The 27,249-nt window shown below is 38.8% G+C and overlaps 2 protein-coding genes across 6 annotated transcripts in view; both read right to left on the reverse strand.

Moving 5' to 3' along the window:
• The window catches only part of LOC140158918 (band 4.1-like protein 4), a 90,132-nt gene extending 85,830 nt beyond the window's left edge, over positions 1–4,302 (reverse strand). For all 5 annotated transcript variants that reach the window (XM_072182189.1, XM_072182188.1, XM_072182190.1 and 2 more), the window contains exon 1: positions 4,014–4,302. In XM_072182189.1, coding sequence (XP_072038290.1) covers positions 4,014–4,103 — 90 coding nt within the window. In that variant the 5' untranslated portion in view covers positions 4,104–4,302. The remainder of the gene's footprint in view (positions 1–4,013) is intronic.
• A 13,983-nt stretch (positions 4,303–18,285) lies between these two features.
• LOC140158247 (uncharacterized) overlaps positions 18,286–27,249 on the reverse strand; it is a 28,317-nt gene continuing 19,353 nt past the window's right edge. The window contains exons 4-9 of the mRNA XM_072181361.1: positions 26,331–26,464; positions 23,386–23,479; positions 21,001–21,098; positions 20,041–20,216; positions 19,557–19,697; positions 18,286–18,480 (exon numbers count right to left, since the gene is read on the reverse strand). Of these exons, the coding sequence (XP_072037462.1) occupies positions 18,404–18,480; positions 19,557–19,697; positions 20,041–20,216; positions 21,001–21,098; positions 23,386–23,479; positions 26,331–26,464 (720 nt within the window). The 3' untranslated portion in view covers positions 18,286–18,403. The remainder of the gene's footprint in view (positions 18,481–19,556; positions 19,698–20,040; positions 20,217–21,000; positions 21,099–23,385; positions 23,480–26,330; positions 26,465–27,249) is intronic.

Below are 27,249 nucleotides of genomic sequence, written 5' to 3' on the forward strand. Positions count from 1 at the left end.
TTGCTAGAAAACGTTTCAATTTCGGGTTATAATGGTATAAAACACGTAAGCAACATGTTTAAAAGTTGCAGCAATACATTTTAAGCGAGCCTTTGTTGTTAAAAGCTAGGCCTACATTATAGCCAGGATTTATTTATGCGGGGCATAGAATTTCCAAAATGTGGACTTTCAAGTTCCACTAAATTGGGCTCACCCACCCTTAACATTTAACCATTTTGGGCTATACTGAACAGTTGAATGACTCTGTTGGCTACATTTTAACATTCCCTCTGAAAAGTGGACTTTTTTGCAAATCTGTCACCCAATGACCCCCCTTTTCATCAGCTTACACCCAATGATCCCCCGAAAAAGGCCTTTGCCTTGATCGAGTTACCAATTCTGAGGGGACAATGGTGCTTCGTGGCCATTCAAAAAGTTAAAGGTGGCGGCAAAAACTTCGACTGTCCCCCTTCCCAATTCCTGGATCCGCCACTGTCTCAGAGAAGCAGTCAGTCGCGTACACATAAGTAGGCCTACGCGCGTAAGCCAACATTAAGTGCGTCCATACCATGCGCCGCAATGCGCGTGAAACCATGGTGCCGTATGCGGCGCAGGTGCGTGACTTCGCCACTTACATGCGCGTGTTGGAGACCGCTGGCATTTGACGCGTTTGCTGTCATGACCTGACCCATAAGGTTACTGACCTCAACGGCCTAGCAACCGACAATTTTTTTTGTTATTTCCATAGTGATTGAATAGTTTGGCAAAAATGAACGTCAGATGGTTTAATGGCAATATGTACCCGATCAATGTACGAATAAATCAGAGCTGAAAGGGAAAGCATCTCGGAGCCTGCTTCTGGACAAGATTTAGCGACTTCCTTTTATTTATATAGATTACAGGGAACACATTACCAAGCTTGCAGCTACACTTGTAATGTTTGTTTGGTTTATATGATGGTGGAAATTATTCAGTTTTTGTTACTGTGTGCGTCAATGAAGTCCCAACTCACGCTCACATAAATTCACATTATAAGCGTGTGCTAGTCATGCATTACGCAACACACACCTTGCGTAAGCAATGGCGCCGGCAGCGTGCACGCCATTCTATATCAATACACAGTGTTATGAGTCTTATTTTTTCTGCCAAGCCGAACAAACTTTAGCTTCCCCCAGAAATTGCAGGATTCTAAAATGCAGACTTTTTGTGGGGAAAATTCCATTAAAATGAGTATTTAAGTGATCATGGCATCCTCTTTTTATGACATTTTTCAGTAGATATCCACTTCCCAAAATTTCAGTTGATTCTGATTTTGCGTTTGCAAGTTATGCATGATTACAATGTATGTGTATTACACTGTTCTGTAGACAATGTGTCGTAATTTCGTTCTGGTGTACCAGAACGTAAATATCATGATATTTTTGCTAAACGAATTAATCTGCAAGAAATTTTTTGTACATAAACATTATGTAGCTGAGGTTTCAATTCCACCCGGGCAATTCCAGTGGTAAAAAAATCTCAACTTTTTTTGAGAAAAGTCGGGGGATGGTGATGTGGATCACAAAATGCCCTTTTAATACCCACCTCCTATTATTTGAAATGTTATTTTGATAATATGAATTACTAAACTTGCCGATACACTTGTAGCTTTCCCCAGAAATTGCAGGATTCTAAAAATGCAGACCTTTTGTGGGGAAAATTCCACTTAATACCCACCTCCTAATAATATTGTTTGAAATGTTATTTTGACAGTTATTATATAAGACCGAAATGGTGTAGGCCCCTATCAATATTTTAATAGATACAAAAGCTGACCCTACTAGCTCAACGCAACACTGTTTATTAAAATTAACATGAGCAATTTTAAGTTTTGGAGTGAAATTTCCCATTCCCCCACCCTCGCTGGGTGCATTGCATGTCACAAATTTCCTAAACTTCCTCATTATATAAAGTAGCATAGAAGGACCAGGCAAAAGTACAGTATTATTGTATCAGGGTCAGTTGTTTGGAATAAAAAAATTCCAGATGGGCATCATTTTGGCCCAGATTTATCAGCACATTGCTCAAAGACCAAGTACAATGCACACAAACCATTTAAATTTATCCTTATTTTAGCCCAAAATTAAGGTGAAATTTTGTGTTTAACAGGCCTAAAATTGCCAATTTTACACTATTTTAGCCCAAAATCCAGTCTAAAAAGAAGATTCACAGGGCAAATCTGGTCGATTTTTACTATACTAGTGCACCTGTAGCTGTGAGAGCCCTGATGCTGTGAGAGCACTGGCATGATAGTGATACTGCTTGACCCCAGATGACCTATGACCTCGGTGTAATTTTTTTCATGGCCCCCTCATACAAAGGATTCCACCTATCAAGTTTAAGCCCAATAGGGCAAAGTTTAAATTTAGCCCCTACATGACCTTTGACCTTGGGTGACCGCAATTTTATTTTGTGCATATATTCCCCTCGCATGAAGGATTCCACTCACCAATTTTGAGCCCGATAGGACAAAGTTTGAAATCCATGACCTTTGACCTTTGACCTCAGATGACCTCCATAAAATGTTTTGCATGCTTCCCTCATACTGAAGGTTTCACCCACCAAGTTTGAGCCCGATTGGACAAAGTTTGAAATTTGACCCCTCCGTAATGACCTTTGACCTCGGTTGACCTTGATTTTATTTCAGCATTATATTCCCCTCCTATCAAGGATTCCACCCACCAAATTTGGGCCCGATCGGACAAAGTTTGAAATTTTGACCTTTGACCTTGACCTCCGATGACCCTCAAAACCACATGGCCAACATGCTTTTCCCAATACCTACCTATATCCAAAATTTCAGCACGATGCGTCGAAGTGCGGCGAAACGCATAGCCGGACAGACAGACAGATAGATAGATACACAGATAGACAGATAGACAGATAGACAGATGGAGTTGGCCAGCACGGTAAATGCCATCTGAGGGGGCACGTCTGCCCTAAAGATAATGCTACCGGTACTGGTACTGGGAAAAAAGGATTAATTGGCGAAAAAGCATAAAATTCATGAAATTGCTAAAAAAAATAGGGTGCCTTGAAAACTGAAATGCAAATGGGGGTTTTCAAAGATTGCACACCAGTGGCGGCGCCAGAAATTTTCTTCGGGAGGAATTGAGGGGGCAAGTGCCGCAAAAGGTGGACATTTTGGGTTTTTACTGGGGGGCAACAGGGAGGGCACTGTTGCACACTAGCATGTATATCATGCTACCCCTACGGCTACGCCCCAGCCAGGATGCCACCATACCCGGGGGGCACTCAGTACAAATGACCATATGGGGATGTGCCGCAAACATGGGTAGCATTTTCAGCCTTCTGGTATATCAATGGCCCCTTTTTCTAAGCCTATTTTGGTATATGAATGGGTCCTTTTTTCAAAATTTTCTCAATTTTTTCAGGAAACAGCCCAATTTTCCCTTAATCTAACCAAAATTTTCAAAATTTGTAAAAACTAAGACAATTTTGGGCAAATTCGGCCGAAAATGTTGACTTTTGGTATATCAATGGGTCCAAATTTCTTGAAAAATTGGTATATTTATGGGTCTACTTCCAAAATCTCAGCGGCACATCCCTACCAAAACCAAACTTGAGTACCCCCTGGGCCACCATACCCCCGGCACCATCCCGGGGCACCATGCATACTCACATGTCACGAGGACCAGGAGTATGGAACCTGTACACATTATTTTTTCTGGCTGTATCAAATTCAACTAGAATGGGTAGAAATCAACAACATGTAAACATGGTACACGTACAGTTACAGTATACTACATTTGTCTAATCCTTTTCCTGAGCTGCAAAGGGCATGAATGGCGCTAATTGGGAGAGAAACAGGGTGCTAATTAACTTTAGGCTAAATGGTTCTGGTGAGAACCGGGTGCGATATGAGCTTCATAGAGTTGGTACATGTCATACATCAAAAGCAATCAACGTTCAATGGTTCAACAAGAACATCATGCAACAGTGACAAGTGTCAGGTATTGTATACACAATCCTACCTGAATGTTGAAACTTATTTCCGATTCATCCAAAAGTTTTATCGCACAGTACTGTGCTTTCTCCTTTCCGTGTCGACCAAAGCATTCCATGTCGATTGATGAAACTGAACAATATTCTTACTTCGAAATGATTTCTATCTGTTCATAATTTCGATCATACTCAGTCGACGTATTAAACTTCCCAGGTTCTTCTTTCGCAAATACCCTCCTCAGCGTACCGTGTTGCTACTCAAAAGGTCACCGATTGTAACGGCTGAGTGTTTGTTTACCACTGGCACTGCAGCACTGGTTTGCAAATGAATGAATGGGTGATTTAATGATTGGGTGGCTCGTCCTTGGCGCCGCAGGTATGGGGTAAGGAGGGCGCTATGACAAAATTTAAAATTGTGAACGGGCTCGCAGACGGGTCCGGGCAGCGAACTTTTTTTCCGAAGTTAACATTTCCTAGACTATGCCATAGTCGAATTTTGATAAATACAAATTATTAAAGGAGGATTTCGTGATTCCTAGCATCCTCTTTTTATGACATTTATCAATAGATATCCACGAAAAAAGCTTATTCCCAAAATTTCAGTTGATTCCGATTTTGCGTTAGCGAGTTATGTATGATTAGGCCTATGGGTATTATGCTGCTCCATAGGCCACTGTTGTAATTTCGTTCTGGTATACCAGAACGAAATTCAAATTTGGCGCCGATATTTTTGCTAATTATCAATTAATCTGCAAGAAATATTTGGTACGTAAACATTATGTAGCCAGAGGCTTCCAGTGGTATAAAAATCTCAACTTTTTTGGAGAAAAGTGGGGGGTGGGGGGATGAGGCTGTGGATCACGAAATGCCCTTTTAAATCATGATGAACGCATCCTGTTGGAACTCGAAATTATACTGATGTGTATTATAATTAATAGTTATGGTCTTAATGAGTTTATATAATTAGTGACAGTAAAAGTAAAGTATAGGCCTACTTACCGGTATGTTATTGAATGCAACATATATATGGCTCACTGAAAATACTGAAAATTCTGATTTTATCTAGGCCTACCAGTTTATTTGCGAAAGCCCGAGTAAAAAATCCAAAGCTAACAAACAGAGGGAGTTCGGTGACTGAAAAGATCGTTTGTGAAAATCTATCAATTGCACACAAATGAATACAAATCAGAGTTTTATGCTTATATGACTTGTATATAGCCAGAGTCGGGGGCCAGAGTATGCAAAATGGGCAAGTGGACTACGGGGAAGTCTATAGGGAGGTTATTGTGTCAATCAAATTAAATCAATAATAAAGTTTTAAAAAAGGACAAAAAAAAGTTTCAGCTGCAATTACAGAATTAGAGAATTCTGTGGCTGCAATTGATAGGCCTATAGCTTTTTATTTTTTATTTTTTTTTTTTTATTTTTGAAAAATTTGTTTACAGAGCGACTTTGTGAGTTTTGGGGGTGTCATTTTCATTTATAGCGATCACCATGGCTTGTCCGAGATTGGCAAGAATACTGGACATCCCGTTATTACGAAATATCAATTACAACTTAAGTTTTCCCAACGTGCTCCTTATGGAATAATGTTCTATAAAATCACGTTTTTCTCGAAAAGTGGGTAAGCGCGGAACATGCATGTGATTCTCTTCTTTTTTTTTTTAAAAAGCTAAAATAATGGTTTGATGCAAAAGTTCTAAAGTTGGTCAAAAGTTGTAAAAATGGTATAATAAAGTTACTCAAAGTTTCACAATTACAAACTTGCGAAAACTTTCTTGAAATCGCGGCGGTAAGTTTCAAAAACCTGCTTTAGGCCTAAAGTTTCTCAAAATCGCGTAAAGTTATTCAAAGTTTCACAAAATTGCTTTAAAACATTTTTTCTAAATTGCCTGAAAAGACGCTCAAAAGTTTTCAAAATTACTCAAAATTTCTACAAACTGCGAAAAGTGGCGCGAATTTCACAAAGTTGTCCAAAATTTTCCAATGCGGTCAAGACAATGTTGCGCAGCTTTGCATGGGGAACTTTACGTAACATTATGTTTGCATAGTATTTTTGTAGGACATGAGACCAGAGACATCAGACATTTCGAATTGCATTCTGAATGCCATAGGCGTAGATCCCGGGGGGTGGGGATAAATCCCCACCATTTTTTTTTTTTCAGGTGGGGATGGTCCATACAATCATCCCCCCCCAATATTGACGCCTGTATGTGGGTTTATTAACAAACTAACCTCATATTTGGCCATTTTAGCCCAAAAAAGTGCACATTTTTGAGCGCGCATTTATTCCACTTTTGCACCATATTTCATCAATTTAGCTCATTCAATATGGCAAAAATTTTCGCACGCTTCGCGCGCATTTGTACCATAAACTTATTCTTTAACAAAAAGGTACTGGATACACTACGGTATATTTCAAGAATATTTTTCCAACCCCGCCCCCCCAATGTCAAAAAGAAATCTACACCACTGCTGAATACCAGTTCACCTCGTACATGCGTATAGGTTACATATTTTGCGCGTGAGTCCGTGCGTTTTTTAAGTTGCGTTTTGTGCGTCTATTGCACTACGCGGTATTCTTGTGCGGTAGCAGGACCGAATATTGTTATGGTGGGTGAGCATGCAGCATGCAGCGCAAATCACCGAGGAATAATTAGAAGTTAGATCATGGAACATGTCAGAGATAAAGACAACAAAACAGGTTTGTATGTGTACACCACTAATCCCGGGGCACCCGAATAATATATGAACGTACTTGTGCCTACCGGAGTACAAAACTAGGGGTCTATCGGTGGCGATTTTTGTCAAAAAAGGGGGGTTCATTCAGTGGGGGTTCAAAGAAAATAGTGGTCATTCAGTGGTGAAACGCTAAAAAATCTTTAAACTATTTCTAAATTTCTAAATGCGAAAATATTTGCAGATTTGGTGTAAATCTGATGAAAAAGAGTCATGGGTGGCAGATTTGAAAGGGGGGGTTCATTGCCATTGGGTGTATAAGGTGATGAAAAAAGGGGGTCATTGCCATTGGGTGGCAGATTTTCCTGAAAAATGAAAGTAGTATATTGATTTGAGGTAATTTCCATTTATTTTATTGTATCTGACTGAGCTGGACATGTCATGGGCGGCAACCTGCAGACAATCATGCAATATAATTAGCAGATTCATGGATTACTGCTAATTAAAACATATAGGCCTTCAGGCCAAGTTGTGAGCCTAATGTAGCAATTTTCTCGAATACCAACGATTTTTGTAATAAATGACACTTCCCAAGTCAAACTAACTTTCTGTCATGTCTGTGTATTAAGTATATGATTAGGTGGTATAAGGCCTACTTTCATGACCCAAATTATTAAACAAACATCGATTTGAACTCTCCCTCTTCGAACTTCTTTTTCATATCATAACAGATTTGGAAACCGAACTTAACATTGGCAAGCCATCGCACAAAGCAGAAATAGGAAGAGCTACATCAAACAACTCCAGTGAAGAAAACGACTTGCTTGACAAACTACGACATCTACCGTCACCATCACAGCATACACCAGGATATATGTCATCTACCAAAGACCAGTCAATAGCGTCAGAAGACATCACAAGAGAATCTTGTGTGAATGGTCGAGAAGGCCAGGGTGACGCTATCATCCAGGTGGCTACAGATTCGAGGATTCAAGGAGCAGAACTGTGTTCGGGAGGCAGAGCTGAGATGGCAACTGAAGTTGAAATTAGGAAAGAAGATTGGACTGTGATACAAAATGAAGCCGCAAAAGATGACAGCCTTCAGCTGGAAGGTTTCTCCGTCATTCCTGTTACGGACAGTTCATCTAATTGCTCCAGTTACCTAGCCCTGAGATCACCTTCATCTCAATTTCCTGATGAGCCTTCGCCTCAAGTGTCTTCAACATCCTTAGGGTCATCTTGCAGCTGTTCTGACGATGAGTATATGCAGTTGCACCGCGCAGCCAGACCGTCGCGTGCTATTGACAGTCTTGCGTCCGATGCGGCAGATGGTCCGTGGATTGCTGATGACATGGACTTGTCTCCAGCAATACCATTGGGTCAACATGATGAATATGGACCCGGGCCTAGTTGTTACTGTGAAGGAGATGCGTACCCTAATTTTAATGGTTACGTTAGCCCGGCATCTGATGATGAAACATATTTCACCTGTCGTGAAGACTTGCTGAAGAGATCCGACGAAGCTATAACAAATGCGACTTTCAGTGACGACGAAGAGGGTATCTGCGGTGTAGACGAAAGACAACCCCAAGGAATGGCACAATCACGTGTGGATAAGGAATCAATTCCATCAGAGTCCATGCAGACTGCAGATGATGCCACACAGGAGACGAATGTACGTCGATTACCCATTGATGATATCAGTCTTCAGAACGCATCCGTAGATCTCGCTAATGAAATATTGCGCCTGTCTCTAGACGCTCTGGACGCCTCTACACCATACAATGCCGCGGCAGAAGGTGCTTTGCTCAACTCTAATGGAAGTGGCGGCAATGAGTCGGGATTCTACGAGCTAACTCCATCACACCATCAAATGGAGCGGCCAGTTAACAGATCGGTCCATCAAGATGTGGCGATCAATATAGCAGAAACGCCTGACGAAGAAAAGGGACCAGCCACTCCTGTCGATATTCGACTGCCAATTGAAATCGTTAGTGAAACCCCAATGTCGATATCGTCAGCGGTATCAATGGTGCTATGTGACACTCCACAAACCCCACCAGATTTAAGTCATGCCAATCTTGGACCCGACGAAGATTCGGAGTTTCATTCAGAGAGTCGAAATGAGGGGCGTGTCAGTGAGCATCGGTCGTGTGTGTTGCTCGCTAGTGTAGAGAACAGACGACTCAAAATGGAGTCAATGTTGAGAGAGGCGGAAAGGGCTCATGAAGAATTTGATCTCTTGAAAGACTCTGTAAATAGACTTATTGACAGACTTTCTAGTAACTAGGATTTAAAGTATAAATCGAATATCCGCGCATAATCGAAATTTATTTGGCAGTGCTGATTTGGAGAAAGTATCCGACGTTCTTTGATCTTCGTCCACACGTCATACAATTCATCATTACAGAAAACTGTATCTTTCTGGGGTCTGAGGTTGTGGGTGTTTGGGACACAATACACGCCCACAGTCAGACCCCAGAAAGATACAGTTCTCCGACTGTAATGATGAATTGTGTGACGTGGACGAAGATCAAATAATAAGTGCTAGCTACAATTTTACAAGGCCATTTCAAGGGCATCTGAGGTCAAATAGGCCTAAGCAACGATTGTATAAACATCGTAAAAACATTGAAAAAACACTAATACGTATTTAAGAATGTTGAAGTTTCGTGAAAATCTGATTTTTTACAAGGTCATCTTCCAAGGTCAGTAGAGGTTATCTGAGGTCAAATGACTAAAGATTATTTGATTTGATTACTATCACCTGCCACAGGCCCGTAGCCATGATTATTATTATGGGGGTGCAGCAGGCTCAACAGGGCCTTTTGTGAATGTTTCCTTCAAAAAAGGACCGATTTTAACGTTTTTACTACAAAAGTAGACCTTTTATGAAAGACAAAAGAGCTGATTTTCAATGTTTTTACAGAAAAAGGTGGACCTTTTTTTATTCAGATTGGCATTTTGGTGGGGTGCGTCACATTTCCACACCCCTGCATTCGCTTTGACCTCCCCCCTAAACAAACAAACAACAACAAACAAAGAACAACAATACCCTTATGTTAGAAATTACCGTATACGTTTGAATGTACGTTGGATTCTTGATTCTGAAACTCCAGCAAAAACATGAATTAGGACCTATCCACAATTATCTCAAGCTTGAATACTATTACTAAATTTACTAAAACAAGGGAGGGGGGTTAAGGGGGTGCGTTACCCCCGGACCCGGGCAGTGGCGTAACTTTGGGCCAGGGTGCCCGGGGCGAAAGTAGATCGGGTGCCCCTGATCAATGATGTGCATAGTCCGACATGTAGGACAGTGGCGTAGCTAGAGGTTGTGGCGCCCTGGGCTAAGGATACATAATGGCACCCCTCCCCAATTCTTGGAGCGGAGCGCGCGAACATTTGCACATAGGACCAATCACGCCTTAATTGTGGTCATAATGAAGTTGAATATCGGTCTTAAATTATTGATCCTTTTTCATGATTTTGTGCTGAAATGCGGTCGAAGCGCACGAAAATTTTGACTTTCATCGCTGGAGGGGCGCAGAATACTGGTTAATTCGGCGCCCCAAGGGTTGCGCCCAGGGCGCCCGTCGCTACGCCGTTGGTGTAGGATCTATTTTCTAAGTTAACAGACTACATGTATGCTCAGCTCAGACTATGATCAGCATGATGATCACTATCTCACATGGCGCAAGAAAGACGAATCGCGAAAGTCCTGTGACCGTACCGCGCCGCCCGAAATTTTTTTCGGGTGGGGCAGTTAGTGGACTTTCGCAGTTAATCTTTCTTGAGCGATCAGAGTCTTGAGTATATAGTTGCTAACTAAGAAAAACAGGTCATACTCGTCGAACTATGTGTGCATGGTGCAGAGCTAATCAATTTTGGTATTGAAAGCCATAGACCTACCGAATAACTTCATATTAATAAAAAAACATGTTTTCATCTTCTCCAATGTCTTTACTTTTGAAGATTCGTCACTAGCCCTAGTGACGTAGCTAGGGGGTTGTGGCGCCCAGAGGAAAGACTACATCATTACCAGTGGTGCGGGCGCGCACAAATGTGCATACAAATTTGGTATAGCCTATCAAGTTGAATTTTGGTTTTTCAAATCACAATTCATATGCAATGCGCGCGAAAATTTTGTGATGAGGGGGGCACCCAAATGAAGAGTATAATTCTATGCATGGTAGATAAAGGTTCCACTTCTTTCCTATAACAAAGTATTATCGTGTCTAAAGGGTATCCGGTCTGTTGATGGGTGCCCCTTATCCCAGGTGCCCGGGGCGCAGCCCCCCCCCAGAGCCCATAAGAGTTACGCCACTGGAACCTTGATTGGCCCAAGTCGACAGAGCATGGGTCAACGTTGGATTCCACTGCAACACTTTCTGACGTTGAACAATTGTTGGTCCCATTTTGGTTAACCGATAATTGGCCCAACATCGGCATAACAACATTGGCTTAAAGTGTTTGGCTTATTTCTGTAACATGTAATGATCTAATCGATCTAATATGTCCAATGGCGCCCCCCCCAATCGATTGCAAAATTTAGAAAATCCCATAGGAAAATTGCCAAAAAACCGGCTTGTGCCCCCTCCCCCCATCATGGTCGGTTCCCCCCCCCATCGGATGACCCACGCTACGCCACTGAATATGTCTAAATACTAAAAAATAGAGATTTTAAATACACTTGGCGGCATCACGGCGAGTTTTTATAAATTTGGTGTATGCTTTAGCTGTAGTCTTTTGTCACATTAGATATGGGGTCTTTTTATATGAAATGTTCAAAAATTTCTCATGGGTAACATTTACCTCAATTTCTTGCATGCAGGCTATACCATTATCATATCATGTATATAGTGCTCGACCTGCCTCAAATTTGATATTATAATGTATTGTAACGAGGTGGCTATTTACCTTTTATTAATCTGTGTCTTTACCTATCTGGGAGTGAGAGGAGCTAGAATAGGCCCTCTATTGGTGCAATTCAGCAAGGATAATCAGAGGTTGGGAGGCGTGGTTTATGATTATATCTTTGACCCCGATTGGTCACGGTCAAGGTCACATGTAACTTCTGACCAATTAGGGCTTTATGCAAAGTGTCCAAAACTGGACGCATTCTGGACACTCGTCCAGGGCCGCGACACTCCGGCACTTGTTGGAAGACATGAAGTACAACAGACAGTTACATGTACAATGTGATTTTCTCATTTATAATTAGGATTACGTCATTGCCAGAATGCCAGAGCTTGTTTCATTTGATCATTAGAATGATTGACAGCGGTGGGCGGACTTATACTCTAAAAATGTGATTCTCTAATAAATTATAGGTCACTAGGTCAATTCGGACCGTCTCTTCCTCAGATCTCTATGTAGGACTCTATGGTATCTTCTCATTACACGTTCGTAGTAAGACTTGGCCGGCGACGACGCTTGCGAATTGCATGTCTTCAACTGCTGTATAGCATGATATAGGCAGTTTGTACAGAGTGTCGCTTCTCTATCTCTTTTTCTCTGACTCGTCCTGAAGACTTCAACGAGACCAGTTGTGTTTCTCACTTTCGGAGAGTTAGTGTTTTTGGTATTTATAAAAAGGACAGGTCTGATTTTCAGGGGTTAGTGTAAGTATGTGATTAATTCGGGTGGCCGAATGGGTCGGCCCAAAAGACCCGGCGGGAGGGAGGGTGATTTCTTTTTACTATTTTACTAATTTCGTTGCTGAATTGCATTGGGAGTGTGCACGAGAATTAACTGACTGCTAGCACCAGGCAGATGGGGAAAGGTGGAGTCGGGAACATGTCTACGTCCAAAATTATATCTCTAATTTAGGCCTTGTTTAAGTTGTTTATTCGGAGTGATACTTTTCTTATGATTCTTTTTAGTATAAAAACCTTTGGGCGTTTATTGCACGGAAATGCTAGTCGGCATAGAAGTGACACTTTAGCGCTACTTGGAAAAGGTTTTGGGCTGAATACGCTACATGGCGTGAGGTCCTTCAAATTCTCAAGCTGAGTAGACATGTCAACCCACGCACCTTCCCTCTATATTGTCAGTTGTCGCTCCCCCATGAGTATTAACATTGTTTTGATATAGGCCTACATGATAGGAATTTCACTTAGTCCTGAACCTCAGTAATTAAGGTGTTATTAAAGACAAGACGAAGACCAGGTAAGCTTAAGCCCCTAGGTAATGCTAGGCTTTTAAAAGCAGTATTGCTGAGATGGTCCCTAAAAGTCTGTAGGTGTACAGCACAGTACACGCTACCTAATTGTGCGTCTGGACATTTGTGCATAGACGGTTACAGTCTATGATTTGTCATATTCAGGTCCCTTTATTTTATTCTCAGGTTTTTGGCATTGGCCGAGGCATAAAAAGCCTATAGAATTTTCTGGATACCCCTTTTATATGTGTACAGCTTCGTCTGGTCTTTGTAACTAATTTCAAAAGATCTTCAAATATTGATAGGAAATATCAAAGTGGTTCCATAACTAGAGAACCTTGTCAAATTACATGTATATTCTCTGGTAGTAAATTGTATGCTGAAAGTGAGAAAAGAACCTCCTCATACTCATGGTAAATGTAAAGACACAAAAATCATGTTTCTCTTGTCATATTTCTTTATTAATAAACACATCTTTTCTTACAATCAATTACAGAAAGCTTAACATTTCATTCAATAAGCTTAAAATCATAAGCTAGTGTTAGGGAAAGAAATTTCTTGGATTACAAGCCTATTGGTATTAGTTATTCATGCTCGGTGGATCACGACTACATTATAAACTAGAGGCAAATGGTGGTCATAGACCACAAACCTAGCTGGGGCATGTTGGTGTTGTGGAGGTATCTGACCCCTGCAAAATGTTCCAAAAATGTTCCCCTGTGGTGAGGTTTGTTGTCACCGAGTTTTGAGTCCTGTACTCCTCACAGATGTCCAGAAAATGCAATTCTAAGATTTGACCCAGATGACCTTTGACCAGACACCTGCAAGATGTTCCATAATTCACCCCTGGTCATGAGTTGTCACCGAGTTTGAGCCCTGTACCTCTTACAGATGTCCAGATAACGCAATTCTAAGATTTGGCCCCAGAATGATGTCTTTTGAGCTGACCCGTGCAAAATGTTCCAATATGTTCCCCAGGTCATGAGGTTGTCACCGAGATTGAGCCCCGTACCCCTCACAGATGTCCAGATATTGAAATTCGAAGATTTGACCCCAGCTGACCTTTGACATGCCCCCTGCAAAATGTTCCAACATGTTCCCCTGGTCATGAGGTTGTCACCGAGATTGAGCCCCGTACCCTTACAGATGTCCAGATATTGAATTTCGAAGATTTGACCCCAGCTGACCTTTGACCTGATCCATGCAAAATATTCCAAAATGTTACTCTTCTCATCAAGTTTATTGTCACTGAGTTTGAGCTCCGTACCCCCTACATATTGCCAGAAAATGCAGCAATTCTAAGATTTGACATGACCCTGCAAAATGTCCCCTGGTTGTGAGGTTTGTTGTCACTGAGTTTGAGCCCCATAAATACCCCTTAGGGGGCTATTATTTTCTTTGGAAGGAGGATCCCAAATATACAGGGGGTCATAAATTTTCGGAAAGAAAAATACGGGGGGGCATAATACTTTTGATGACCAAAATGTAGGAGTCACAAGATGACCACAGATAGTGTGTTTATTTTATTCAAAACTAGCGGGAGCTAGTAGAGTACACAGGAGCAGTTAGTAAACTGGAGTGGTTAATAAAGATGTTGAACGGTGATGATAAACATCCTAGCAAACACAAAAACGTTTTAAAAACGTTTTAAATAAGTTATATTTTGGCTTTTGGTTTAGGTAAAAACGTTTTAATAACATTAAAATGTCGGGTTATATAAAGGTCATGATAACGTTTTAAAAGGTTTTGTATGAAAACACACTACAACAATATTTTTAAATGTTTTCAAAAAATGTTATTGTAAACTATTTTTGCAAACATTTTTGCCAAATATTGTGTCAATACTAAAATAACATTATGTTAAAATATTTGAACCCAGGAAACACAAAATGTTCTTCAAATGTTTTTTCAAAACCTTTCAATAACATTTAAATGTCGGGTTATATAAAGGTCATGAAAATGTTTTTAAAACGTTTTTGAAAATATTTTGGGCAAACATTTTTCGCAAAATATTTTTTCAACCCCAAAATAACATTCTGTTTAGAATGTTTTGTATCAAGTTTTCAAGAATGTTTTTGGAATGTTATTAACATGTTTTTATACCCTTTATATAACCCGACATTTAAATGTTTTTTGTAAAACATTTTTGTTTGCTGAGCAGTAGAATATCATAAAATGTTTTTTAAGGTTATGAAAACGTTTTATAACCTTAATATACCCTTTATATAACCAGACATTTAAACGTTTTCTGACAACCTTTTATAACCTTTTGCGAATGATGTCGAAAACATTTTGTGTTTGCTGGGATTGTGTCTTGGACTAAAACATGAATAGGAATTATTATTATTACCCAGGTATAATTCTGGTTTACCCAGTGCACCCTGTGTTTTAGGGTTTGGTTAGGGGATGTCATTTTCTTCGTCGGGTGGGGGGGGGTCGGTGACCGGAGTAAAAATTTTTATGACCCTCCTATTGCGGGCACAATTTTTTTAGACCCCCCCTATGTTGGGTCGAAAATTTTTATGACCCCCCCCCCCCCACCCACTTCCACCTACACAGACTCAAGACAAATTATTCATTGCCGGAACAAAGGCGAGGAGCGCATCAAAACTTTAGAGCAAAGAAAGTGTGTGGAGTGCGTTAAAATTTAATTGTGTGTGTAAGGAAGGCGCGCTATATGCGCAAAATATCTGCATTATATAATGAAAGATTGTGTGCAAGAATACATGCACAGCGCGCGAAAAGTTTGAGTCACCAGCCCTTAATAATTCTATACCCCCTATTTTAGGTGTTGAAAAATTATAACCCCTATAATTGGTCTAAAATTCTATGACCCCCACTCCCCAGTATATTCATGACCCCCTTCCAAAGAAAATGACAGCCCCTTATAATTTAAATTTAAATTAGGGTTAGGATTAGGGTTAGGTTTATAAACGGTGAGGATTAGGGTTAGGGTTATAATTGGGGTTGCTTAGGGTTAGGGTTATACTTGTGCGCAGGGTCTACCAGAATTATTCCAATACCCATGAATAGTCCTGTAACTATCACTATAGAATTTAATTAATTAAACTATGATCAGTCTTACCTTGTTAGTACTAGCTAGTATTTCTCATTCAAGATCACCATGATTACAGAAAACAGCAAATGGGTGATAACCATGATAACAATAAAATGTACTGGTACCATTAACTCACAGATTATAAACATTTATCCACAGATTATAGAAGGAATTTTATCATACCACGATGAACTTACCAATTCATCTAACACTGAAACCTTTTAGAAATGCAGTTTTAACTTGTTGTAGGGCATAAGGTTGTGCAATAAAAATTATTTACAATATTACTTGTATACCCTGACCAATTGACCCTTAAACAGCTCAAATGTTACAGTCCATGACATATATACTACATCAAATGTAATGTGGCACCACAATAGTGCTGCCGCGCACGCACAGTATAATACCCAGTGGACTCGAAGGTATCATGAAGGGTTCCTGCACTTCTTTTACAGTTACCAATTACTAGACTTTTAAAGGCTTTTATACTATTTTCCCCAACTTCATAAACAAACAAAAAAGGTAGGAAAACAAATGAATTCATGTCCCGCATTCATGTAGGTCTATTCCATTTGCAAGCTATTTTTGTGTTGCGCATAATCTTAAACCATGTTTAATTTCCTGTAAAATACAAGAACACCAATTGTTAATGTTTTAAACCACACAAATTAGGAACTGGGATTCAAATATATATTAATGCAAGATGTTTTTAATCAAACAAAATAAGATACATACTCTAAGATATAAGTATAAAACAAAAAACCCTAACATCAGAAGGCAAGAAAATCCCCAACAATCATTTACTTAAGCAAAACATAGAGCCTGTAAACAAATGCTAGCTAGAGTTTGATATTAACTGCCATGATAATGGCACTGAAAGAATTAAAGTTCCTACTGCAAAGGAAACACATCTGATAGTTTCATATACCGGTACTAACATTGGAATTACTAATCAAGCCAAAAACACATTCATTACAAAGAAAGAGACCAGAGAACACTTTCATTAATACAAAGAAAGAGGTCGGACATAACCATACAGAAATAAATGCTAAACATTTTAAAGCCTGGCTCATTAATCCCCTGTTTCCAAACATACCACCAAAGTCTGTAAAATACGGGTGCAAAATCAAAATCAAAAGATAAGCCAGAGCCTAATACTAGTACTTTTAATAGTAAATATAATATTAAACCCATAAATTTATACTACAATTACTGTTAAGGAGTGCCTTTAACACACCTGCATGGTTCATATCAAAAATCAAATTTCTATTAAAAAAACCTATATAAATATGCCATTACTGCTTATTTCCACTGCATTGACATTCAACCTTAAAGAAAACCTTTGGCTTTGCAATCACCTAAAGTTATTCACTTTGTTCATGTGCCCATATGCCATTATTTCAACTATTGCTTCCTACACAAACTACTGTCACTATTATCCAAGTTTTCTGCAACAACCTTTCAATTCCAACTAACTACATCCAAAATCATATTAGCCATCAATCCTCCCACACATATATTCCCTGGGCTTGCAGAAACAACAGGTCATTAATTACCTTTTCAACTAATTAAGTGCCTTAGGTTAAATAACAAATTACAGTAACAAACTAACAAACACATTCATTCCTTTAGAAAAACAATGATTCAAAAAGACCAAACCATATCTTCACTAGTCAAATAATTCTTACATAGCATCAAGTCAGGGTTTCATACTCAAAGGGTAACAAAAAAAAAAACATGTGCATTTTCACTTAGTTGCCAGCGGAAGAAAACGGGAAGATTACAGTGGTTTGTTTCCAGCGGAAGAACCCGAACGATTACAATACCTAGCTGGGGGGTGTAAACCCCCCAGCTAGGTAATAATGAGCATGTTAATTTCTAGTCATATTTGCTCTCCAAAATATTGCTCGTGCACGTAATGTCAGTAGTAGAGATTCTCATCCATATTAAGGTGATACTCCAAACTTGGTAACTGGTCAGTTAGGCTTTCCCTCGTGTCGTTTTGTATCTTTCAGTGACCCCAGCCCTTCGCTCCGTCACAGTATACTGAAAAAATGGTCTTATTTGACAAACTAGAATTAGCATTTTTAGTGCATGACAAATTGATGATGATTATGAATTAAAAATTAGTCATTTAATTCGTCATTTAATTTGTCATGCACTAAAATACTTGTCATAATATATACATATTTGTCATTCATTAATTTGTAATTTTACAAATTATACTTTTATTCGTATCTATCTATAAGTAGTGAAATTATTTGTAATGATAAAAATTCATTTGAAATTCTATAACAACTTATTTCATCAACATCTTAAGCACAGTGTCAGCATTTTTATCTTGAATGATAAATATTTCATCTGCAATGACTAAGTTTAATTTGTTAAATAAGAACATAAAGGTCGATTAATTAATTTACAAAAACAATGTTTGCTCAAACTATGTGGGCCTAATAATATATCCCGCACAATTAAAAGTATTTTATGTTGCTGCACATTCCTTTTAAAGGAATTTTTATTCATAACATCGTCACGCTCTCTTTTTCGTTGTCGTAGGTATTCCGCATTCTACCGTCAAACAATCCAAATACATCACCTAAGTAGAAAAATGAATTTGATCAAATTGTTATTAGATTGAAACATATTGCTGAAGAGGATAATAAGCTTCTACCTATTTCTATAGAATAGTTCTTGTCTTTGTTTGCTTTGGCTAAATCCTGTTCAAGTGGTGGATAACAAAGCATTGTATTTTAGTATGTATAACCAACAATTAACAATGAGAGGACATTCCTGAACCTCGTTGACTTGGGGATGATTTGAAATGACCGCCAATTATGACTGTTTGATATTTATTACCAGAAATGTGGAAAAAGAGACACAAGTAGAACCGATTAAAGGTACAATTTTGTTGAAGGAACAGAGTTCAACAAACCATAACCCCGCTTCTGGATATCGTTTGAAGTCAAATGATACCATTTTAAAGCTTATGATATATATTTTCTAAACACGAAATAAAAAATATTTGACCGGGGGCCGACTTTACGGCTGATTCGTGGCGTCCAGTCATTATATACATTGCTCGGACATCATATCATTTGAAAACTAATATTATGAGGACAATGAAAATTAATGCTTTTTTGAGAAAATAAGTTGTTTAAATTCCGCTTGCGACGGTTCAAAATCAATTCTCGCTTCACTTGAAGTCGAGTCATTTCGTGAACTAATTAATGTGGTTTGTGCCGAGTTTTTCATTGCCATTTTTAGTGCTTGTGATCTTCTTTTTTTTTTTAAAGTTCAAAAGTTCAATCCCCGTTCTTTGACAGTGTATACATATAACAACGTTCTTTAAACGGGCCGCGATACTATACAACTACTTCCGTTCATATAATGACGTAATCAGTCTGTTGCATTGAAAATCAATATTTCGCTCCGACGCTGAAAAGGGCCATACGAGCCAGAATTTTACCAACACAATTGGTCTTTTTTCCAGGAAAAATACGAATAAAAAATTGCCACAAGTGTCAGCTTGTAATATAATAATTATTTTATTTCAATTGAGTTAAACTTGTTCGGCAATATACATGTAGTATTAAATGGCCTTTAATTTATGTTAATTGAGCTATATAACTTTTTACTTCTGAAATATTAACCATGAAAGAGTTTATTACTCACCTGTATGAATAAATAATATCTTCTTGCCTCTAAATTGTTCAGGTTGCTCATTTAATTGTTTCACCATATGATAAGCAGCCTTCCCTGAGTAGGTTAGCCCCAGAAAAATACCAGTCTGTGCTGCCACTTGCTTCACAAACTCTTTAGAAATTAGAAAGTAAAGAGCATAATTTTCAGACATAAGTCCTCCATAGACCTCCAAACGGCCAGTTTTCACTTTACCTTATTTGTTCGGCTTATGGACAGTAATCTTTCCTGGCAGTTATTACTAGCATTTTGAGTAAAGAATAACAAAATTAACACTTGATGCAAATCCTACATTACGACTTTTACACAAATGACCATACAGGTATGTTCCTCCGGAAAGACCGCTGGATTTACCAAAACAGGGCGCTGAAAGGCCCTTGATTTTGATCCACGGGGAGCACACATGCCCCGAACAAAAAATTGTGATTTTGTTTTATCATGATGCGAATTTATTCACCTATTTCCTCTTGGGTTGATATTCCGTAACCAGCACCTAGATTTTCAGTCATGTGAACAAATTCTTCAGGAGCGGATCCGCTACCATCAGGTGCCTGTAGTCCTACGTATTGCAGCATCTTGTTCATTGCTGTAACCGCATAAGCCTTTGATTGACCTATAACTAGGGAATGGATTCTGGAAGTAAGCCGAGAATTAATAGGTATCAGGTGAAGAATGACAGACTTGAAAGCAGAACTTGAACTGATGGAAGCCCTTGTTATAAAATAAGCTTTCATTTGATATAAATTAGGTCTCATATCGATATAATTTTGAGTTCAACGGAATGCGTTCATCATGATTAGGCCCCTATATAATAACATAATTATTTTTATTTATCAAAATTCGACTATGGCATAGTCTAGCAGCGCTCCAGAAAAGTGATTATCAAAAATCTGCTCCCCCGACGCGACAACGCTGGATGCTCTAGATGCTCTGGATTCGTCTCTGAAAAGAGCTCCTTGCTTTCATAACATCAAAGATTGCATAGGAAATTCTCCTGTCTGCGACATCTTGTACACAGCTTATTGAACGGAGAGCTCGAGATATCAGGTAGACTAAAACTCACGAAATCTGATGCTGAACATCACCCATGTTTTGTACGGTTACCAGATGGACCAAAGGTAATGGCTTTTAGATGCATAAAATACACTTTGTAGGTAGAGATATTTTATAATTTGTGTTCATGAGGTGATAGACATATATTCATGTACTTCTTCAACTCGCAAGAAAAAAAAAAGAAGGGAGGGATTGATGAAAATCATACATTCCGTAACCTTAATTATTATTATTATTGTTATTATTATTATTATTATTGTTATTGTTATTGTTATTGTTATTATTATTATTATTATTATTATTATTATTATTATTATTATTATTATTATTATTATTATTATTATTGAATACGAGTAACCCGTACTTGATATTGCATCCATTAAGATGGCTACCTACTCCAAGACCAAAGCTTGTCTTTCCTGCTACACATCCAACAACAATATCACTGAAAGATTCCACATCCTGTCAAAAAATAATAAAAACACCAATAACAATAAAAAAAAAATAAAACGAGAACTTGACTAATACTTTGATGGCCCTTCAGCTTCATCCTCCTATCTAGCCTGGATTGGGCATCCTGCATATAGCGGCATCATCTCTACAGGCTGAGTCAAAAAGAAGTAAACTCATGTTTGAGGGGCAGTAACTCGGGATATGTAAGGTATCTGCTAAAAATGAAAATACTACTGGAAAGAGCACATTCTACACGTCTAAATAAAAAAAAGAATTGTTGCAATTGCTCACAGCAAACTCAAGTTATACTCATTTGAATACAACCACCCATTTTTGTAGCTGTACACTGTTTCACCTCCCAAGTAGGGGCCTACCTATTATATTATATTGATTGGTAAGGCGCGATCATGATATTCAAATGCAAATAAAGTTCTGTGGCAGGTGTGGTTTCGATCAATAATTCCTACATTTTTAAGGGCTCTTTTCAATATCAATTTTACCTCATTGCACTACACTATAATAAAACAAGCCAAATGACAATATGGCACCACAATTTACCGCACGGAGCGCACGTTTCTGTCGACGCAGTATCATGAAACTAAGAGTCCCACTGAAATTCACTTAGCGTCTTTTTCGTCTCCAATTTCCTACAGCTAACCGGGTTTCATGTAAGGGAGCAGTATATAAGAATGTAGTCTTTGTCAAAGACTGACTCGAGATAGTGTCGGACTCGCGATCAAGGGGGGGTGAGCGGCGAAGCCGCGATGAGCCGCGAAGCGGCGAATTGGAGCCGCGAAGCGGAGAAGAATGTGAACAAGCTCAATGTACACTATCATGACTATTAAAGGAACAGACAGTCGGAAGCTTCAGACCACGAACTGCTAGATCACAAGTGAACATTGCTAGAGTTAGACATGGGTTACAGCAAGACCAAATATCAGCTCAATCCTTTACCCAACATTCCCCAATCAAGCTTCTGCCGGATCGTTCGTAAAGACTTGAATTGGTATCCTTACAAACTATAGTACCGTCATGGACTTTGTTGAATATTAATTAAAAGCAAATGTTGTCTTTTCAACAATAAATCCTGTTAGCACTTTGCTAATTCGTCGAAATTGAAATGGATGAAAATCAATCAGCCGTGTGCAGCTACAAAAATGTAGTGGTTGTATTCAAATGAGTATAACTTTAGTTTGCTGTCAGCAATTGCAACAATTCTTGTTTTTATTTAGACGTGTAGAATTTGCTCTTTCCAATGGTATTTTTATTTTTAGCAGATTCCTTGCAGATCTCGGGTTACAGCCCCTCAAACATGAGTTTACTTCTTTTTGACTCAGCTTGTATGTTGCGTTGTACAGTGTGATGCGATCAAGCAAAATCAGTCTGAAGTAGGGTCAATTTTGGGATTCTTACATTGTCATTTTCAGCGTATTCAAAGCTCCACATTTATACGACATTTGGTTACAATTTGAACACTGGTACATTAAAAGGAAAGAAACGGAGAAAATCAACTTTAAAGTTAGAGTACTTTAGTTGAGTCATTTAAAGGATTTAATATTTTATTCAATACATCACAACTTCTACGGCGAATTGGTGTGTTATCAAGTGTGATGTATCATGTGTAGTGCTAGCCATGACGTCATTGCACTAGACAATTTCGGCGCGGGAATTTTGAATATCGCGTGTTGAGAACCGGCTGTTTTTATTCGTTTTTATTGTCAATTGTTTGTTTTACACATTAAATTATGTTTATTCGTGCTTGATAATTATTTTTCTAACATATAAGGCATAATGTTGTGATTGCCGCAGACTTCCCTTAAGTACATGGATTTATAAAGTTTACTTTGAGGACTATTACATCTTTTTGAAGTCAAATTTAATCGAAGTTATGTTTCAATTCCAAATGACCTTATCGCATCTTACCTGAAGGTCTTCAATCGAAGACCTGAGCACAAGAAGACCGTAAGTCCACTTGGCATACCGGCTTCTGGTGGTAAAGGATTACAATATTTAAAAACGCCCCGTTAGTCAAAATGCCATGCCGTAAAGATTCGCCTAATGGCGCACTTGGGCTCCTTTGCCTTGGGGTAAATTTTATGTGCAAATAGGGAACTCCCTCCTCTGAAATCCCAACAAGAATTAAGGTTCCGTGCCCTTATGTGCTAGTGGAAATTTTACGGCAGGGCACTTTTAGGTTGTGCGTAAAATTCTTCTTATGTCAAGGGAGCCCATAGCGCCATTAGGCGAATCTTTACGGTATTGTTAGTTACGTCCTTCTGGTTATCAATTTCCTTACCTGTCGAAGCATCTCATCAAATACATTCAAATATCCGAATATGCATGGGTTGGTGGAAGCTTTAAAAATGTATACATTTTCGCCGGATTCCTTCCTGAATGACATTAAAACATAGTTGGACCTTTTCAGATCAATATTGATAATGTCAACTATACTTAGAGAATAAAGGTATTGTTTTTAGCCGCTGGAGTACATCTATCGTCTCATATAACACGGGCGACATCATTAACAAGCCGAGTTGTTTTACGCCAAAAATAATGATGTCGCGTGTTATATGAGACGATAGATGCACGACAGCGGCTAAAAACAATACCTTTATTCTTATTCTTAAACACTTCAATTCAAATAAATATATTAAACATAAGTATACCCAATTTTAATCAAATGAAATCCTATATTTTACAAGGGATTACCTAGTGCTTAGAATCGATCAGTCCCGTTGTTGCTATGCACCTCCGATTGGTTCAAATAGCACGTACTAGTATGGCGTCGACACGCACGCGCTAAAGTATGTGATATCGTGTCATATCACACGGGTTAGAACCAATAAGATTGCAAGAACATTCTCAAGTGTTTAAGAATATATATCTGTGTGTTAGAAGATGTATAAACTGCCACATTGTTACACAGCCGTGACGTTAGTCACAGCTGTGTTCTTTTTCTTACAGGTTCTTTCTGTCAACCATTACATTTGCTCTAGCACTCACATGCTTACATCGATTTTGACCTAACTTGGTCACAATGATCATTGACCCCGCCCCTACATGTCACATGAAACTCGCGGGGACAAAGGTCACGCAGGGGTCAAAAAAGTGATTTCAACTAAAAATGCATCTTCTCCCACAACTTACGTAGGACAGCAACCCCACTTGCACACATGCATTATTATTACCCAGTGTCTATGTGATGTACACAGATTTGGGGTCAAAGGTCATTAAGGGGTCACTTCCGGTATAAAACGAAATACCTTCAAAAAATTTTATTAGCGAAACAAAACATAGGACAGTAACGCTATGTTCACACATTATTTGTGGTTACCCAGTGTATATGTGGTATTTTTTAGTAGGGGTCACTTCCGGTATAAAACGAAACACCTTTAAAATGCATCTTCTCCTACAAATTACGTAGGACAGTGACGCCACTTGCACACATGCATTGTCATTACCCAGTGTCTACAGGGTGTACACAGATTTGGGGTCAAAGGTCATTAAGGGGTCACTTCCGGTATAAATCGAAATATCTTCAAAAAAATTTATTAGCTAAGAAAAACGTAGGAGAATGATTGTATGTTCACACAAGAATTGTGTTTACCCAATGTATATATGATATTTTTTTATTTGGGGTCAAAGGTCATTAAGGGGTCATTTCCGGTATGAAACGAAATACCTTTAAAATGCATCTTCTCCCACAAATTACGTAGGACAGTGATGCCACTTGCACACATGCATTGTTATTACCCAGTGTCTATGGGGTGTACACAGATTTTGGGTCAAAGGTCATTAAGGGGTCACTTCCGGTATAAAACGAAATAACTTAATCAGCCAAGAAAAATATAGCACAGAGACGGTACATTCACACATGAATTGATTTTACTCAGTGTATACGTGATATTTTTTATTTGGGGTAAAAGGTCATTAAGGGGTCACTTCCGGTCTGAGACAGAAACCTTCAAAATGCACCTTCTGCCACAAATAACATGGCAAAGTGATGCCACGTGTACACATACATTGGAATTAGCCAATGTCTATGGGGTTTTCATATATTTTGGGGTCAAATGTCATTAAGGGGTCACAACACGGCTGTGTTCGTGGTCTTAGACCACAGCTAAGTCTAGTTTAGCCTGAGTTAGCAAAAAGTCTTAAAGATAGGACTTCAAACGTTGCAACACTAATAATTTGGTCTTGCAACAAAGTTTACGTCTGACAAATTTTGCGCATTAATTATTCCAGATTGCACTTCATCGATGCATCTTTGACCATTTTCATTAATTATACCCCCGTTGCTCCCCTCTAGAAATATCTAGGGGAAATCCGATTCATAGATTCTTATTACATGTACTTGCATTTTTGATAGATTGCAGCAACGTTTACTTTTAAAAACAATGCCATTACAAATGTGGACAATAGACTATGATAATGCCAAAAAATATCTTTGGTTGCCCTCAGAGACCGACCCAAAAAATTAAAAATCTTGGGTAGGGGTTTTTTTATTCAGTTTTTTAGTAGAAACCATAAATTTGGACAAAATCAAGAACATTTTATATTTGTTATTCACTCATTTTATTTATTAAATGCATATTTGATTAAAAACAAGAAGTATTTAAATTCAGACCAAAAATGCACAATTTTCAAACTGTAGGGAAAATGGAGGAAGAGCCCATGAAAAAAAAGGATCGATCTACGGACCCTCCAAATTTTTGTCTTGGAAGGGCAACCAAACAATTTTTTTTTTTGCAAACAATTATTTTTTTTGTGCCTAAGGTCGTTGAATTTGTTTCTTGATATAGCCTATACTCAAATTTTTAAACTGTAGGGAAAATGGAGGAAGAGCCCATGAAAAAAAGGATCGATCTACCGACCCTCCAAATTTTTGTCTTGAAAGGGCAACCAAACAATTTTTTTTTTGCAAACAATTATTTTTTTTTGCCTAAGGTCGTTGAATTTGTTTCTTTATATAGCCTATACTCAAATTTTCAAACTGTAGGGAAAATGGAGGAAGAGCCCATGAAAAAAGGATCGATCTACCGACTCTCCAAATTTTTGTCTTGGAAGGGCAACCAAACAATTTTTTTTTTTGCAAACAATTTTTTTTTTGCCTAAGGTCGTTGAATTTGTTTCTTGATATAGCCTATACTTTAAAATGGCAGAAAGCAAAGCGCAATAGGTAAATTTTGGGGCACACTGCCATCATTTTTACCATGCAGGCCTCGTAGTAGTTTATCGTACCTTATTTGCTCTGCCAACATTTTCACTCTTGTCCAAACATCTTTGTCCACGTCTGATTTGTCAACATTATTAGGCATCAAGTATCGATGAGCACCGGACATACACAGTAGTAGATTATTGCCTTCGTTATTTTCCTATATATAGTATGACAGATTGCGTATTAATATAATTAACAATAATTGTAAGATTTCTGGCAAATTTGGATTCCCCCTCCCTCTCCCCCCATAAACTGCTAGTTTCCAGTATGCTCCCTGTTCATTTATGCCCAACTAATTCCGTTTTTTAAAGCTGAAATCTTTTAAAAACCGGATCGTCTCAGCATCAGGACAGCATAGGCTATCATGTGCATCTATATAGGTGTAAAGGCTTATCCACTCATTCCCACCCGAGTCTTCTCAAGTCCACTTAAAAGTTTTCTTGGCCTCCAGGCCAATTCAGGTTTATTCCAAGGGTTGTTGTGTTGTTCGCGGGGTTGTTAGCCCAGCTTTCCTGTCCATTCAGCTGTCCGTTTAGTGGTGTGCAGCCCCTGGCAGCTATGCCACTGTGTGGAAAACGCATCGTAGCAGTATGCTTGAACTTCAGCTAACTTGAAGTCAAATTGCTTATACCGTAAAAACTCAAGTGCTTTTAAAACATGCAAACATGAAATGCCCCATCCACAAAAGTGTAAAACATTTTGAGCAAATCATCGATACCGTACGCATAGTAATTTAGGAACAGGTAATTAACCTGCAAATTTGTGTCTCAACCCCACTAGCTCAGTTTGTAAAGCGCCGGACCTTGGTCCCGGGGGGGGGTCACTCTCACACAAAAGTGCCTCCCACCCGCATCCGAACACCTCTGAAATGCACCCTTAATGGCGAATTTTCACATAACTAAATTGCACCCCTTAATGGCGAAACACATGCAAAATCCTACC

This window comes from Amphiura filiformis, chromosome 8 (genome assembly GCF_039555335.1).
Source record: "Amphiura filiformis chromosome 8, Afil_fr2py, whole genome shotgun sequence".
Lineage (NCBI taxonomy): Eukaryota > Metazoa > Echinodermata > Ophiuroidea > Amphilepidida > Amphiuridae > Amphiura > Amphiura filiformis.